Source organism: Mchenga conophoros, linkage group LG4, assembly GCF_057382185.1.
Source record: "Mchenga conophoros isolate Kocher_MC1m ecotype Shallow Benthic linkage group LG4, M_conophoros_male_GT1.1, whole genome shotgun sequence".
Taxonomy (NCBI): Eukaryota; Metazoa; Chordata; class Actinopteri; order Cichliformes; family Cichlidae; genus Mchenga; species Mchenga conophoros.
Window position 1 is genome coordinate 4,229,133 of NC_140529.1, and position 17,805 is coordinate 4,246,937.

The 17,805-nt window shown below is 42.1% G+C and overlaps 1 protein-coding gene and 1 long non-coding RNA gene across 2 annotated transcripts in view; both read left to right on the forward strand.

The window, feature by feature from the left end:
* LOC146575304 (uncharacterized) overlaps positions 1-17,805 on the forward strand; it is a 429,876-nt gene that overhangs the window by 383,910 nt on the left and 28,161 nt on the right. The gene's annotated exons all lie outside the window — the stretch shown is intronic.
* On the forward strand, positions 11,620-15,216 carry LOC146575325 (uncharacterized). Its single transcript, XM_085269964.1, has 4 exons — positions 11,620-12,096; positions 12,547-12,712; positions 13,682-14,246; positions 14,907-15,216. Exons 1-4 carry the CDS (start codon positions 11,893-11,895, stop codon positions 15,016-15,018), a joined length of 1,047 nt encoding a protein of 348 aa, XP_085126090.1. The 5' UTR covers positions 11,620-11,892; the 3' UTR covers positions 15,019-15,216.

Below are 17,805 nucleotides of genomic sequence, written 5' to 3' on the forward strand. Positions count from 1 at the left end.
TTTTTTGAGGCGACTGAGGTCCTTCAACATCTGCCAGAAAATGCTGAGGATTTTCTATGAGTCTGTGGTGGCCAGTGCGATCCTCTATGCTGTTGCATGCTGGGGGAGCAGGCTGAGGGTCGCAGATGCCAACAGACATAAACTGATCCGTAAGGTCAGCAATGTTGTGGGGATGGAGCTGGACTCCCTCAAGGTGGTGTCGGAGAGGCGGATGCTGTCCAAGATAAAGACAATGTTGGATAACACCTCCCACCCACTCCATGACACGCTGGTCAGTCACAGGAGCTCGTTCAGTGAGAGACTGAGATTACCCATGATGCACCACTGAACGACACAGGAAATCTTTCCTGCCTGTGGCCATCTCCTTGTACAACGCATCCACTTAACACACTGTTTGCTGCTACAACTACACATGTTTCTTTTCCAACTATTTATTTATAAGTGACTTATGTATGTATGTGTCACGGCTGCACAGCAGTCGTGTGGTGAATTGAGAAAAGGATCCAAGATGCAGGCACTGACTGGGGTGCGAGTGAAAATTTATTTGCAGAGGTGATAAAGTGACAAAACAGGAAGAGCAGAGCGGGGAGTAAACAAACCTAAACTGGGAAAACTAAAGAACAAAACTTAAACCAGACACTCATGGGAGGAGGAGCGAAATGCACAAAGAGAGATGGCAGAGAGACGCAGAATGAATACCAGGTAACAGAATAATGCAGACTGACATGGAGTTAAACAGACGACGCGACAGAGAGCACATGAAAACACAGGGCTTAAATACATGGGGAGTAATCAGGGAATGGGCCACAGGAGGGAGACACAGCTGGGAGCAATAAGGCTAACGAGACAGGGGAGAGGTAAAACTGAACACACTGACATGAGACATGAACTTTCAGAATAAAACAGGAAACTAACAGACACAGAGAACCAGACCGGACACTGAACTTGACAGGCAGACTCATGAGCAGACACAATAACACCATGGACAGACAGAGGGAACACAGAGAAGTGGAAGCAGGCAGGCAAAGAACAGAAACCTAACAAATGGCAAAATCACAACAGAATACACACTCTGAATGAACAAAAGCACAAGGAACACAAAACACTGAGTCCTCAGACTCAGGACCATGACAGTATGTATGTATATATATGTATATATTGTACTATTCTTAGTTAGTGTATTGTCTGTCTTGTCTTAATGTTGGTTTAAAATGGAGCACTGTAACAAAAAATAATTTCCCCCAGGGATCAATAAAGTATTCTGATTCTGATTCTGATTCTGATTTTGACTATCCTGCTAAGTGTTTTTGCCGCCTCCTCTCAACCACTAAACACAACCCGACATTACAGACACTTAGTAGTAGAACTGACACACAAAACAAAACAACAACTACACTAACTATATACTCTGCAACACACCCAGTGAGCTTGATTTGAAGTGGGTTTAATAAACACATTGCAATGTGGAGAGAGCATCCCAGTGAAACACCAGGACCATCTCTGTGGCCACCGCCCTTACATCTTATATACAGACACACAGACAAAGAACATCCACAAACTTTCACATGCTCACACACATGTAAAGTGGAAACAAATAAATCTCCTTTCTGACAGTTTCAGCACATTTCTTCTTCTCTTAGCTGCTCCTATCTGTATGTTTCAGCCTGTATTTTTGTAAGAACTATAACAGTGTGGACAGCAGGACCCTATGATTGTCTGTTATTAACAGTATTGAGTCTGAACTCTGTGGGGAAAAACGTAAGTTGGAAGAACATTGTTATTCAATATTTAACCCCAGTGCGTGCATTATGATAGAAATGGACAATGAACAGGACGCTGGACGCTCCTTAGAGGCACAGGCTGACACTCGATGATGTCTCAGACAAATCTGTGCTATGGAAACAAAGATCGGCATCATTCACTTTCAAATCAGCACATTTTTGGAACATTTCCTCCGATTTCAATGTCTGAAAAAGGACTAAAAGTGGGTGGAGGGACCATTTTAAAAACATATATAAAAGTATTTAAAGCAGAAAATTCACATTGTTATGAATATAAACATTTTCTACCGTATAATTTTCCTACCATGTTGGAGCAGGAGGGTGGGTGACCCACCATCCTGTATTTGGACCTACTACATCAGAGCATCTGCGTTAAAATAGTGATGTCGCTCTATAATGAGTGACTTTGAGTTTAGTGAAAGAAATGTTCATTCTAATTGTAATTATGAACTATGTGCAGATATTCTTGATGCCATTACAACTGCTGAGCAGTACAGGCAATGTTTAAATCGCCACGCCTCACTGGAAGTGTTTTATTTGTGTTTTCTTTTAAGTGCTTCACATGTTAACTGTGTTGTGTTTCATACATGACTTCTGCTCTTTTGTTTCTTAGAGTTCTCGTTTCTACACTGTGAAGCCTGCATCAGCATTAAAGGATTTCTTCAGCCTGCTCGAGCTGCAGGTTCTTGCTTGGCAATAATAATCTTATGGTCGCCCGCTCGCTGTGTGTGCAGTTTCTTTCTCACAGCTCATCACTGGAGTGAATACTCACTCACTACTTAAGTGCATGGACGGCTGTTTATGTGTATCATAGCTTTCAGTTATAAACCACAGACTTTATAATGAAGCAGCTTCTCTGGTTGAATCCTGTCATCCTCCTGAGATATCAGATTTCTCCAGAGAGCCGCTGTCTTACAGCCTCCGACTACCTACGTGGTCTCCGTTAGGGGGGGCAGAAGAGGCCCCAGCCCTCCATGCACCAACAATCTGCAACAGCTGATCCCGGGAAAAACAGACGTTCCCAGCATAGAGACAGAATCTGTCCACTGTGATCTTAGTGTGTGCAGTACTGCAGATTGTGGGATAGATGTGATACCAAGTAAATGTATGGCCAGTATTGCTGATACCAATGCTGATACTATAAAAACAGCTTATGCAGGGGAGAGCAGTGTATCATAACTTATGACATGAATCATAAGTTTGCAACTTCTGCAGACGTTTTTAATGAATCACTGTGATTCTGCAACACTGAGTTAATAAAAACACACCTGTGAGCTTTTCATTTTAAACTTTTTGTAGACCTGAAAGGTCCGTGTGCCTGTCTGCAGAGCACAGTGTATGAAATGTGCCTGAGACCGGAAAATATTGCCTTAACTGTTCACCAAAGCCTGCTGTATGTGACAGTGAAAGAATGATATCGATGCTTCAAATAGATTTAGACTTACAAACCGTTGTTTGAGGGCAAGTCAAGGCAGTTCAACTCTACTCAGTTATGGTGCATTATAAGCCATATATCTTTAATAATTTATATTTTAATTATGAACTATCAACACTTGAAGATTCCCCCATCTCCTCTGAACAGAACGGTCTAAGAATGACCGCTCCAGCCCCTACGGTTAGGAAATTATGGCCAGTCGTTTGACAGGAATCCATAAAACCAGGAAGATTCAAATTGAATATTCAGAGTGGTTGACTGACATCCTGTGTGTCTCTGTGCATTTGTGTTTCCATATGTGCTCATATTTCTAATTGTGTGTATCTGCTGGCTGTTCTTTCGTGCGTTTTTAACATTTCTGCCAGTTTTTCACAGTTGAACAACAAGTAGTTTTGAGTGAACGTCACCTTATTCAGCTTTTTTCAGCTGCTCATTTTCCAATATTTCTGCTTAAGTTGTTACTTTTCTGCTGAATTGTCGTGTTTCTGCTCTGTTTTAGTTATTATGTTTCTCTTAAGTCACAATATTTTTCAATATTCAAAATGAGCAGATCCAGTTTCACTGGCATAGATACACACAGGCCACACGCTTAATAAGATAAGATAAGATAAGATAAGATAAGATAAGATAAGATAAGATAAGATAAGATAAGATAAGATAAGATAAGATAAGATAAGATAAGATAAGATAAGATAGAACTTTATTAATCCCTCGGGTGGGTTCCTCTGGGAAATTCGACTTCCAAAAAAAGCACAGCAACGACCGAAGTTACAGTTACAGAACTGTTATATATATATACACACACACACACACACATATATAAATACAGAGACAAATATAAATAAAATATACAAAGGGGATAAATAGAATAAATAGGAATAAAAAATAAAAATACAAGTGAATTGCACATTTCAAGTATTGAGTCTATTGCACTGTTGACTATTTACAAAAAGTATTGCACAAGGTATTGTACAGTGAGGTGAAGAGGCACTACAGCTTAGTTGTTCCCTCCTTTGTCCTCCTGTTTCCCCTCCCTCTCCCCTCCAGGGAGGAGTTAAACAGTCTGATGGCGTGTGGGACAAAGGAGTTTTTAAGTCTGTTAGTTCTTGTCTTGGGGAGAAGCAACCTGTCACTGAACAGACTCTTCTGATCGTTTATGGCCGTGTGCAGAGGATGCCCAGCATTGTCCATAATGTCCAGCAGTTTCTTTAGTGTCCTTTTCTCTGCCACTGTCACCAGAGTGTCCAGCTTCATGCCGACCACAGAGCTAGCCCTCCTGATCAGTTTCTCCAGCCTGGATGAGTCCTTCTTTGCTGTGCTGCTCCCCCAGCACACCACAGCATAGAAAAGTACTCCAGCAACCACCGACTGGTAAAACATCCTCAGGAGCTTCCTGCAGATGTTAAAAGACCTCAGCCTCCTGAGGAAGTACAGTCGGCTTTGGGCTTTTTTATACAGGTGCTCTGTGTTGCATGACCAGTCCAGTTTATTGTCCACCCACAGCCCGAGGTACTTGTACTTGTTGACCACCTCCACCTCCTCCCCCTCTGTCTGAACCGGCAGTGGACCTTCTCTGGACCTCCCGAAGTCCACAACCAGTTCCTTAGTCTTTGAGGTGTTGAGTTGCAGGTGGTTTGTGTGACTCCATGCGACAAAGTTCCTCACCAGACTTCTGTACTCCTCTTCCTGATCATCCCAGATACACCCCATGATGGCCGTGTCATCTGCAAACTTCTGAATATGGCATAATTCAGAGTTGTAGCAGAAGTCAGAGGTGTACAGGGTGAAGAGAAGAGGGGACAGCACAGTTCCCTGTGGTGCTCCTGTGCTGCTGACCACAGTGTCAGACGTGATGTCCTTCAGCCTGACGTACTGTGGTCTGTCGGTGAGGTAGTCGGAGATCCAAGCCACCAGGCAGGGGTCCACCTCCATCCTGTTCAGTTTTTCCTGAAGCATACAGGGCCGGATGGTATTAAAGGCACTGGAAAAGTCAAGAAACAGGATCCTGACCGTGCCTTTTCCCCCATCCAGGTGTGAGTGGGCTCTGTGTAGGAGGTACAGGATGGCATCCTCCACTCCGACACCCGCCTTGTATGCAAACTGTAGTGGGTCCTGGGCATGTTGTACCTGTGGTCGGAGGAAGTTGAGGAAGAGCCGCTCTAGAGTCTTCATAAGATGTGACGTCAGTGCCACCGGTCGGAAGTCATTCAGCTCATTGGGCCGGTTCCTTTTAGGGACCGGGACGATGCAGGATGTCTTCCATAGGGCGGGCACTCTCCCCAGTCGCAGACTGAGGTTGAAGACTCGTTGTAGCGGCTCCCCAAGTTCAGCAGCACACGCCTTAAGCATCCTAGGACACACCTTGTCTGGGCCTGCTGCCTTTCTGGGGCGAAGCTTCCTCAGTTGCCTCCTGACCTGATCCACTGTGACACTGGGAGATGTTTGGGAGGAGGGGAGGGGGGGAGATGTCTTGCTGCTGATTGGAGGAGGGGGGTGTCATGGTGTCAGGAAGGGGGGGAAGCGAGGGAGGCAGGAGAGTGGGGAGAGGACTCTGTAGTGAGGGTGAGGGTGAGGGTGGGGGGTTGTGGGCTGGTCAAACCTGTTGAAGAAGTTGTTGAGTTCGTTTGCCTTCTCCACAGTCCCCCCCACTGTGCTTTTCTTGGTGTTGTGGCCTGTGATGGTTTTCACACCATTCCAGACCTCCCTCATATTGTTCCTCTCCAACTTCTGCTCCACCTTCCTCCTGTAGGTGTCCTTTGCTTCCCTCAGGCAGCGTTTCACCTCCCGCTGTGCTGCCTTCATCTCCTCCTTCACTTTGCTCCTGAAAGCCTTCTTCTTCATGTTGAGGACAGCTTTGACTTCCTGTGTTACCCACGGTTTGTTATTAGGATAACACCGTACCGTCTTAGCAGGGGCGACTGTGTCCACACAAAAGTTGAGGTAGTCTGTAAGACAGTGTGTCGCCCCCTCTATGTCCTCACCATGTGGGCTCAGGAGCACATCCCAGTCTGTGGTGTCATAGCAGTCTCTCAGAGCATCCTCCTTTTCTGGGGTCCATCTCCGGATGGAGCGCGTTGTGACAGGCTGCCTTTGGACGAGGGGTGTGTATTGTGGCTGTAGGTAAACCAGGTTGTGGTCTGACTTCCCTAGTGGGGGGAGGGGGGTGGCTCTGTATGCATCTCTCACATTAGCATACAGTAGGTCAATTGTCCTGTTGCTCCTTGTGGGACAATAATAGTCCCTGTTCACTCTATGCTCTGTGTGTGTGTGTGTGTGTCTGTGTGTGCGTGTCCTAAATTAAAGGTAAGAACACACACTCTGACACACGGATGCAAATATAAGTCATCTTTATTTATAGAGCACATTTAAAAGACATCAAGTGTCGGCCAAAGTGCTGAACAGAGGGATGATATGGTGAAAAGAATTAAAATAGATAAGATGAAAACATCATAGAAACAGTGAGACATCCGTATATGTTTGTAAAAAAATATGTGTACATGCAAATATGCACATATACAAAAATGTACACATTCACACACAAACACACATATGTGAACTTAAACTACACGTACACGTGTCTACACATGCAAACATCATCCAATGAGATAAAAGAGCAGAATAGCTGAAACACAATAACAGAGGTGTCAGAGAGATCCGTGGAAAATAGGAGGGGCTTCAGATTGGATTTGAAGACTTCCAAGGATGAAGAGGATTTCATGAAAGGGGGACGACAGCAATGGAGAAAGCTGTCACCTCTAGATTTGAACTGTGAGCGTGGAACTAATGACAGCATCTGACTGGAGGAGCGCAGAGTTCGAGTGGGGCGGTGCGGGCTGAGAAGACCTGAAATGTAACCTGGAGCCATAATAATAAACGCACACGCAGCTGCAGAAACCCAGCATTACTGGGTTTCTGCAGCTCCTGGTTTCCTGTTTAATACATTCACACAAGCAATCAAACGCTATGAATCCTTCCACAATGTTTGCAGTCACTTTGTAAAAGTTGTACAAAGGCAGTCACGGATCAGCTCATGATCTGGATTCATTGTGGCTGCTACACAGATACTTCTGGGTCACTTCTCTCAGTTAGGAACCTTCCTCACCAAACTGACTGTTGGACCACACCCCTGGTTTCATGAGAAATTGTTTCAGCCATGATTTCTCTTCCTGTATTTCAGAGTAAAGACTGAAGTGACAAATGAGGTAGTCTGATAACACACACCAATTAGTTAAACTGCAGGAATGTCTTAAAGACATAAAGACCTGGATGGCCGCTAACTTTCTGCTTCTTAATTCAGATAAAACTGAGGTTATTGTACTCGGCCCTGAAAATCTTAGAAATATGGTATCTAATCAGATTCTTACTCTGGATGGCATTACCTTGGCCTCCAGTAACGCGGTGAGGAACCTTGGAGTCATTTTTGACCAGGACATGTCCTTCAATGCACATATTAAACAAATATGTAAGACTGCTTTCTTCCATTTGCGCAACATCTCTAAAATTAGAAATATCCTGTCTCAGAGTGACGCTGAAAAACTAGTTCATGCATTTATTACTTCCAGGCTGGACTACTGTAATTCATTATTATCAGGATGTCCAAAAAACTCACTGAAAAGCCTTCAGCTAATCCAAAATGCTGCAGCAAGAGTCCTGACAGGGACTAGAAAGAGAGAGCATATTTCTCCTGTTTTGGCTTCCCTTCATTGGCTTCCTGTTAAATCCAGAATTGAATTCAAAATCCTGCTCCTCACATACAAGGTCTTAAATAATCAGGCCCCATCTTATCTTAATGACCTTGTAGTACCATATCACCCTATTAGAGCGCTCCGCTCTCGCTCTGCAGGCCTACTTGTTGTTCCTAGAGTATTTAAAAGTAGAATGGGAGGGAGAGCCTTCAGTTTTCAGGCCCCTCTTCTGTGGAACCAGCTTCCAGTTTGGATTCAGGAGACAGACACTATCTCTACTTTCAAGATTAGGCTTAAAACTTTCCTTTTTGCTAAAGCATATAGTTAGGGCTGGACCAGGTGACCCTGAATCCTCCCTTTGTTATGCTGCAATAGACGTAGGCTGCCGGGGGATTCCCATGATGCATTGAGTTTTTCCTTTCCAGTCACCTTTCTCACTCACTATGTATTAATAGACCTCTCTGCATTGAATCATATCTGTTATTAACCTCTGTCTCTCTTCCACAGCATGTCTTTATCCTGTCTTCCTTCTCTCACCCCAACCGGTCGCAGCAGATGGCCCCGCCCCTCCCTGAGCCTGGTTCTGCCGGAGGTTTCTTCCTGTTAAAAGGGAGTTTTTCCTTCCCACTGTCGCCAAAGTGCTTGCTCATAGGGGGTCATATGATTGTTGGGTTTTTCTCTGTATCTATGAAGCGCCTTGAGGCGACTTTTGTTGTGATTTGGCGCTATATAAATAAAATTGAATTGAATTGAATTGAATTGAAATGGAAGCATGTTTAAAAAACACAATGTGAGAGAGACGTTGAGGTCCTTAGAAGTTACCCTGGGTTTTTCTGTCACCCTGCTAGATGTTACACACCTTGTTATTGGACTGATTTCTACTGCTGGACTACTCCTGCGGAGAGTAACAATACTCTTACTAATTAGCTCCCTTTCACACCTTTGGGGATATTTATTTCTGTGTTTGCAGCGCTGTGAGCCAGAACAGCGAGAGAAAAATCTGCAGCAGCGACGAGCCGAATGCTTACGTGAATCGCAGCAGCTGCTCATGTGCTACGCTGAATTAGAGGATATCTTTGCTCTGGATTTCTATTTCTACTTTTTCATTTCTATATGATTCTTCTTGCATCTAAACAAAGATGATTCAATTTGCTAAATGTTGATGGCTCTTCGTGCTCAGGTGTAAATGAGACGTAATATTTGCTCTTGGTTTGGTTCTCCTGTACAGAACCTTGCAGTACAACAGAAACCTAAAAACATTATTTGTAGTTGTTATTCTTAGTTGTTCTGCTGCCTAAATACCACAGGGTCTGATTATGAAGTTATTGAGCTGCACATACGTTACGACCTGCTTAAGTTCGAGGTCACAGCGTCTGTAGAGCAGCTGGAACATAATGAAGTCTACAAGGTTAAAGTTTTCTCTTCAGTTATTGTTCTTTCTGCTGCTTGGTTTGATGGATCTGAGAGCTTTTGTTTTTATTATTGTTATTATAATTATCATGAATATTTTACTCTCTAGAAGCTTTAAAATAGTGTTTGTGTTTGAAAAAATTGATTTAAGAATTGAACAGAAACATCTGTCCTTCTGAAAATGGCCCAAAGGCACGGAGACAAAGTCAAAGGATGCAACCTGTAACTTTCTCTTCCTTCATGTCAGGACCATCATCCATGATTTATATAAAATGCATATAGCAACAGTAGCACTTTAGTTTGGACTTTATGATTTCTGTAACTGGAAAATATTATTTTGTTTAAAGACAGAAGTGACCGCATAGTTGCAACATCAAAGGGAAATATTAATTAATTAGCATCAAGTATATTTGTTGCTTAAGCGTTTGCACTATAACTTAAGTAGGATTATAACTTTTAAGGAAGGAAAGATTTCAGATATTTAGTTCACTGTTTCAGTTATTTTATATGAAATTAAAACATTTACGTTGGTCAAATATGATGCTCTAAATCAAATAAAAGTTTGAAAATAAATGATGTATTTTTAAATGCTGCAACAAATGTTCACAAAAAGTAACTATAATTAAAACCAGTTAAACAAAATCAAATGTTTGAATCATGCTTAACCAAATGCCAGGCTGGAGAGCTGAACCTAAAGTATACGTAGAAAGATTTCAACATCTGAGCAGTTTTTAATGTTTTTATCACATATAAATGTCACAGCAGTGGGTCCTGGCCCAATGCTTTGTGTTTTTGCTTTTCTTTGACTCTTGTTTTTCTTGCTTTTTGTTCTTCTTATTTATCAGGCTCTCAGTAATCTTAGTTCTCCCTCCCTCAGTGTTCATTTCAGCCTGTGTTTAGTTTCTGTTCCCGTGTCCCACGTTTCATCGTTTCATGTCGAGTCAGCCCTGTCTCTCTGTTTCCTGTGTCTCCCCAGTCAGCCCCGCCTCCCTCGGGCACTCATGTGTGATACAGAGTAATAAACCTGACTACATTTGCTACACTCTCTTTATTACCTGTTACTTTAAAATTCATACACTAATTATGTCTGCCCATCTCTCTAATGTGAAGGTCAAAGGTCAACATCCCAGTGACATAAGAATAATCCCAAAGGGGCAAAGGCAGCGGTTAATTTAGCATAAATAGCATTAAGGGTACAGCAAGGATATACTTTTACCAACCCGTTCTCACTCCCGACGCGTAAAATAATGACGATTTGTCACGTCCCTTAACTTCTCATGCTGACGCCTAAGGTACCCTTCCACGTTTTTATGTGACGCTGTGGGTTGTCAATTCATTCCAATATGAACGCGCTCGCGGCGATCAGAGACGCTTCGAGCAGAGGCTCCAGCCATCCATTTATTCCAATAATAACCCCGTCACGGCGAAACATGACGCCGTGAAGCACAATCTAACTGGAGAACCGGGGACCCTCTCCGCGAACGGGTTTTTCTCCCTAATTTAATGCTTTCTTTTAATGACATCGTTAACATTTCTCAACAAAAACACGTGAAAGTATCACTGATAATTCAACAATAAAATGGCTTCATGTTGTGGCCATCACACAGTGTTTTCCAAACTGATTCACGATCTGAAAGTGCTCAGATTTAACGTACATAATCCTTTGTTAGGTTTATTATTTTCATTTCACACGTAAAACACATTTATAGATTCATTCACCACTCCTGTTAGTTTTGGATGCGCTCGGCTCCAGCCAATCAGACCAATTTACGCAGACGCACTAATCCCGTAACTGCACACTACCCATAATCCTCGACCGCCGTCGCTATGGGAATGAAGATAACAACAGCTTGGTGCTACCCGTTATTCCTTTATTTACTCTAAAATAATAACCAGCGATAATACGAAATTAAACTGGCCCAGTGTTTAATTATGTAATTAAAAATTGCAAATTTTAGTATTTTATTTTTTACAAATTGCAATATTTATCTACAGCGCGCCTTTAGCGACACGTCAACAGATCTTAAGCAAGGCGATTGGATGGTTTTTACTGCAATGCATCTTGGGAGTCGCAGTAAATGTATCTTTCAACTCACGGTCCTGCAGCGAAGTTTTCGACTGGACACGAGGCAGATCCTAGCTAAGTAAGTTGTGATAAACTGTGGGTAATTTGCATGTTCACTGAAATATAAATTTCAGTGATATTAAACTGATATTAAACTTGAAATGTTTTCACAGAGCAGTCTGTGTACCAAGAGAACTACTTCTGCAAAAGTTTATTTAATTTTTTTTGTGATGTATTCTCATGTGTAAGACACTTGCTTGGCCACCCAGCTAATGTTAGTACTGCTCTATTTTAGCAATGTATCTTTTCTGTAATCAATTCAGGTTTTTTTTTAACCCTATTCACGTAATTAACTCAATATTAACGACTTTAATCTCGTAATTGATTTTTTTTCTAAATATGGTGTAATACTGCCTCGTAACATAAGTTATTTCTTTGGTCATAAATTATTTTTGTAATCGTTTCACCAAAACAGACCTGAAATAATCCCTACATGTTCCATTTTCATTTGCAGAAATGACAAAGCCAAAAACCAAACCATGCCCTTCCTGTCAGGCCCCAAACACCTGCAACAGGAAGACATGCAGTGGATGCCTGGGCAGCCTGAACCTAAAGGAGGGATTGAAAAAGAAACAAGAACAGTTTAAAAACAGTAACTGGGCTGCCTCTGTTAAAAACAACAGAAATGCGAGCAGGGTGGTTAATTCAGCCCAGTTGTCAGTAAGTTTAAAAGTTCTGATCTAATAAGTGGTTGGTCTGCTAGACAATTCTTTATTAATCACAGTTGTCAATGTTTTCTTGTATATCATGAAGTAAGAAACTAACAAGACATGTATATACACATAAAATATTAATTTATAAAAGAGCATAAATAAAAAAGTTATTCACATCAGAATAACATCATCACACTAAAGACATCCAACTAGAAAAAACTTGTTAAAAACTATTTTTATTTAAGCTACTTCTGATTTTTAATTTAATCGGCTATTAACTGAGAGACAAAACATTTCAAGATGGATTTTATCATACATTTACAGGTTTGGTCACCATAAATACTTTTTAACTATCGACAACAATAAAACAACAAAGATGTGAAACTTAAAGGTTTGTTATACATCCGTTTGCTTACATGAAAGACTGGCTGCATGTTTTTCTTTGTTGTTCTTGCAGGTTTCAAAGCTACACGCCCTGGGCTACCAACCAATTCTGTTTCTTGGACAGTTTGACCGTAAGGGCCGTATAGTAGGGGATGTGATCACTCAGATCGAACCAGCGGAAGGTGCTGCACGTGACATCCTCATGAAGATGAGGAAGCTTTATGAACACCTTCTGAGAAGTAAGATATGCTTTGTCCATTATCTGTAACCAGGTGTCCTTATCAGGTAGCCTATCCTAGCTGTCTTTGGGTGATACTCATGGTACACCCTAGATAAGTAGGCAGATCATCACGGGGTACATAGAGACAAACAAGATGGTGAGGATGAGGATAGTTAACAGTCACCAGCTATTCTATTCTACTTACTCTATTCTGTTCTGTTCTATTCTATTATTCAGCCAAGTTTCAGACCAGTAACCTTCTTGCTGTGAGGTGACAGCTGTCCTACATGTCCTGTTGCTAACATGAAAATAGTGTTATATCTGCCTTATTACCTCCCCATGTGTCGGTCACATCACCAAAGCTAGCCATACTGAACCTCTGGTGTTACCCACCTGAACAATTTTGTATGTGTGTGTGTGTATAGTATGGTCTTTCACACTCATGTATATACAAATGTAATTTTAAAAATCTTCACAAAAACCAGACCTGATAATTCTCTTCGAGACTTTCTAGTATAACAAATGTTATAATGTTACCAATATGAACACCAAGATTCTTAAATAACTTATATACTTCTTAAGAGGTCACCTGATTACCTCCCTGAGGTAGTTAGCATCACCATTGTACAAAACTCCTAAGTCACAGTACTAGCTTGAAGTGTCAAATGTTATGCACTACAAAGTCAGGAAAGTAGTGTCATCAGAGGAAAAAGTCATTATCTATCTGGATTTATAGTCACACTCATTAATTTATTAATGTACAATGTAGAAAAGCACTACAGATGTCACACTACCCCCGAGGGCACTTGTACTGAATGATTTGGGTCAGTGAGTGTGTGAGATGACTTATTTGATGCCAATATTTACCAGTTGTATCTTTAGTAAAACTTAACTGAAAACATGCAAATCACTACTTATTATGTGTTTATGTGTACTGTACATTTTTTCAACCCATTTTAATGAATGTTTAATATTTAAAATTTTTCAGAATTACAAGCTTCACCTCCTGCTAAACGTTCTACACCAGCAGCTGGACCATCCTCTGCTGACAGTGTCGATGCTGGACCAGTCCCAGACCCAGAGGCTCTAAACCAGGAATTTATTCTTCATTTAGAGCCTGTACCAACATCTTCCCTCTGTCAGCCTCCTGCATCCTCCTCTTCATCTCTGCTTCCTCCTGCATCCTCCTCTCCGTCTCTGCTTCCTCCTGCATCCTCCTCTCCATCTCTGCTTCCTCCTGCATCCTCCTCTCCATCTCTGCTTCCTCCTGCATCCTCCTCTCCATCTCTGCTTCCTCCTGCATCCTCCTCTCCATCTCTGCTTCCTCCTGCATCCTCCTCTCCATCTCTGCTTCCTCCTGCATATTCCTCTCTGTCTCTGCTTCCTCCTGCATCCTCCTCTCCATCTCTGCTTCCTCCTGCATCCTCCTCTCCATCTCTGCTTCCTCCTGCATCCTCCTCTCCATCTCTGCTTCCTCCTGCATCCTCCTCTCTGTCTCTGCTTCCTCCTGCATCCTCCTCTCTGTCTCTGCTTCCTCCTGCATCCTCCTCTCCATCTCTGCTTCCTCCTGCATCCTCCTCTCTGTCTCTGCTTCCTCCTGCATCCTCCTCTCCATCTCTGCTTCCTCCTGCATCCTCCTCTCTGTCTCTGCTTCCTCCTGCATCCTCCTCTCCATCTCTGCTTCCTCCTGCATCCTCCTCTCCATCTCTGCTTCCTCCTGCATCCTCCTCTCTGTCTCTGCTTCCTCCTGCATCCTCCTCTTCATCTCTGCTTCCTCCTGCATCCTCCTCTCTGTCTCTGCTTCCTCCTGCATCCTCCTCTCCATCTCTGCTTCCTCCTGCATCCTCCTCTCCATCTCTGCTTCCTCCTGCATCCTCCTCTTCATCTCTGCTTCCTCCTGCATATTCCTCTCTGTCTCTGCTTCCTCCTGCATCCTCCTCTCTGTCTCTGCTTCCTCCTGCATCCTCCTCTCCATCTCTGCTTCCTCCTGCATCCTCCTCTTCATCTCTGCTTCCTCCTGCATCCTCCTCTCCATCTCTGCTTCCTCCTGCATCCTCCTCTCCATCTCTGCTTCCTCCTGCATCCTCCTCTTCATCTCTGCTTCCTCCTGCATCCTCCTCTCTGTCTCTGCTTCCTCCTGCATCCTCCTCTCCATCTCTGCTTCCTCCTGCATCCTCCTCTTCATCTCTGCTTCCTCCTGCATATTCCTCTCTGTCTCTGCTTCCTCCTGCATCCTCCTCTCCATCTCCACATCCTACATCTCCCTCAATTTCTACGGTGTACACCTCGGATGTCCCAAACAAAAAAAGGACAAGGAAAGGTTAGACGTTATGGTATTGTAAATGTACGAAACACATGACAGGTTCGTTAAGTTTGTTAAGATTTCTTTTTCTTAATTTTTGCATTTTTTCCAGTTTTACAGAACTCATGTAAATATTTCATTTGTTATTTTTCAGAATGCCGAAAACACCGTACACAGAAGATTTTCAAATATGAAGAGATAGTAGACAGGAGAGTTGTAAATGTAAGTAATTTAGCCTGCTGTTGTGCAGATTTGTTTGCATCTTTGGACTTCCCAGATTTGAACTGTGCCTGACTGACTATCCATAAGCTTTTGTATTTGATGAATCTTCACTAATTCAGCCACTGAGTCAGGATTTCGCTCCAAATAGGACATTAAATAAGAACAGACCACCTGATACGACCTGGTCGTGCTGCCTTCCTGATGTTTACGTTCTTTAAAGTCCTCCTGACATCATGCTCATTATGAGTTTTGGAGGTGGACATGGTCAACACTTTTAAGAGTAGGCATAAGACTTTACTTCTTTATAGAGCTTATAGTTAGGGCTGGTTCAGCTCAGCCCTTAGTTATGCTGTAATAGGACCAGACTGCTGGGGGTTAGTGTCCCCCCCCTCTCTCTCTGTCTCTTTCAGGGTTATGCAGGCTCAGTATTGGTTGAAGATGCAGTCACGTCTCCTTTTACTGAAAACTCTCCCCCTCTCCCTCACCACCATCTGTAAACATACATGTCTCAGTAATGCAGTTCATGCATGTTACTAACTAAACTTCTTCCCTGGAGTTTCTGTGCTCTCTCATCCAGCAGGTTCCGATGGATCGTGGCTGCTGCTGTGGTCCTGCTTGACGTCTGCTTCATATATTAATACTCTCTGACTTGATTTGATTAATTTATATTACAATGAAGGTGTATAAAGCATGACATGAATATAGAAGATATTTCATCCTAAAAAATTGTCATATGTCACAACCTAAATTGTCCTATTTTGTGTGTGGTTGTTGTTTGTTATGTTTTTCTCCTGACAGTGGCAAAGTGTGGGATGACACATGGGAACCTGCGCAGTTTTACACACAGTAAACCAGGCACCACAGGTGGCAGAGATCGCACAGTTCACAGCTTGTAGTTCAGCATAAAAGTTCAAAATAAAATATTTACTATACATTTCAACCAGTGTCAGTCTCTGTTTCACTCTCTAATTGTGGCTTAAGTACCTAACACATTCATGAATCTGATCGATCAATAATATCTTCCCTGCACTCGACATCTCATAGTTTTACATATCAGCCAACATTATTGTCTACATGCTCATAAATATAGAAGTGACTTGCTTATTATAACATATTACAAGGTAAAGTAATACTGCACTGCACGTATAGTAAGTAACACCTACTGTGTATGGGAGCCTAAAGCAAAGTTAACTGCACCAGTACCAGCTTCAGAACATATTGTATATTATATGTTTCTACCTTTTTGTAATATGTCATGTTTAGATGCAGTGACAATTGCACATTTGGAGTTGTGGTCATATGTGGTTTTTATATACAGGGTATTAAAAAAATTGACATTTTTTGCTATTTTTCTTGTTTGTTTGCACAATATTATTGTGTACATATTACATATGTAACATTATGGTTAATATTATTATTAGATATCAAAGATACAATTTGATTGAGGGTTTTCCTGTCATAATTTCAATAAAAATGCAATTACACACGTAAACAATAGGATCAAAATAAACTTTTAAAAAGTCTGTTGATCAAATGCTGATTTTCAAAACATTCTAGAGGAAAACAGAGATAAAATAATCTGAACAGTAACAGTGATCGTGGATGATGATGGAGGCTTGAATGGATTATTCTGTTTCAATCAATAGGTTCGTATCTATGACAATAATTTGATAAGTTTAACAGGTTGGTTTAGGCCTGGCAAAAAAGCAAATATTCACAAACTTTTGTTTTTGAAGAATGTTTATCTTTTTTGGGATGAAGCTATCTGGCAAAATGAGACAGCCCTTTAACCTCATCTGTACGTCTATCATGTGGCTGTGGTACTGGATTTTGGTTAGATGCATATGCAGGTTACAGCTGGGGAATGGCAGTATGTTGTGGATTGATTTGGCATGTTCAACCACTGTTACACCAAACTCTCTCACTTATAACATGATCAAGGCCTCTTACCCAGTGTCATGGATTCTCTGTAGTTTTGGGGACACGGGGCCAAAGTCTGAGGCAATAAGTCAGATCAAAGAAGGCAATGATTCTAAAATGGGAGTTTACTTATGTCATTGTATATATCCAGGAATATGTGCCTGAGGATAGTTGTGATGAAATCAATATTAAATCAAAGTATTCCTTAATTACCACAGCTGACACGAGTTCTCCATAGCTGCCTGCTGTCTCAGGATCTGTCTCCAAAAAGGACCAGGGAGCGCTAACATGTTATGTTCTAAACTGATGAAGAAAATGCACATTAAACATAGTATAAACTTACTGAGTGAAGTAATGTCAAGAGGATTCCTTTAGCTCCTATTGGGTTGGTTCCTTGATCAATGCAATACAGAATCATTAATCTGGTTTTATGTAATGTCCTCAAAACATGTCAAAATGAGGCTCACTAGTCTGTGTGGCCTCCACATGCCTGTATGACCTCCCTACAACACCTGGGCATGCTCCTGATGAAGTGGCAGATGCTCTCTTGATGGATCTCCTCCCAGACTCCAGGACTAAAGCATCTGCCCACTCCTGGACATTTTGTGGTGCAGTTGGTGGATGGAGCGAGACGTGATGTCCCAGATGTCCTCAAATGGATTCAGTTC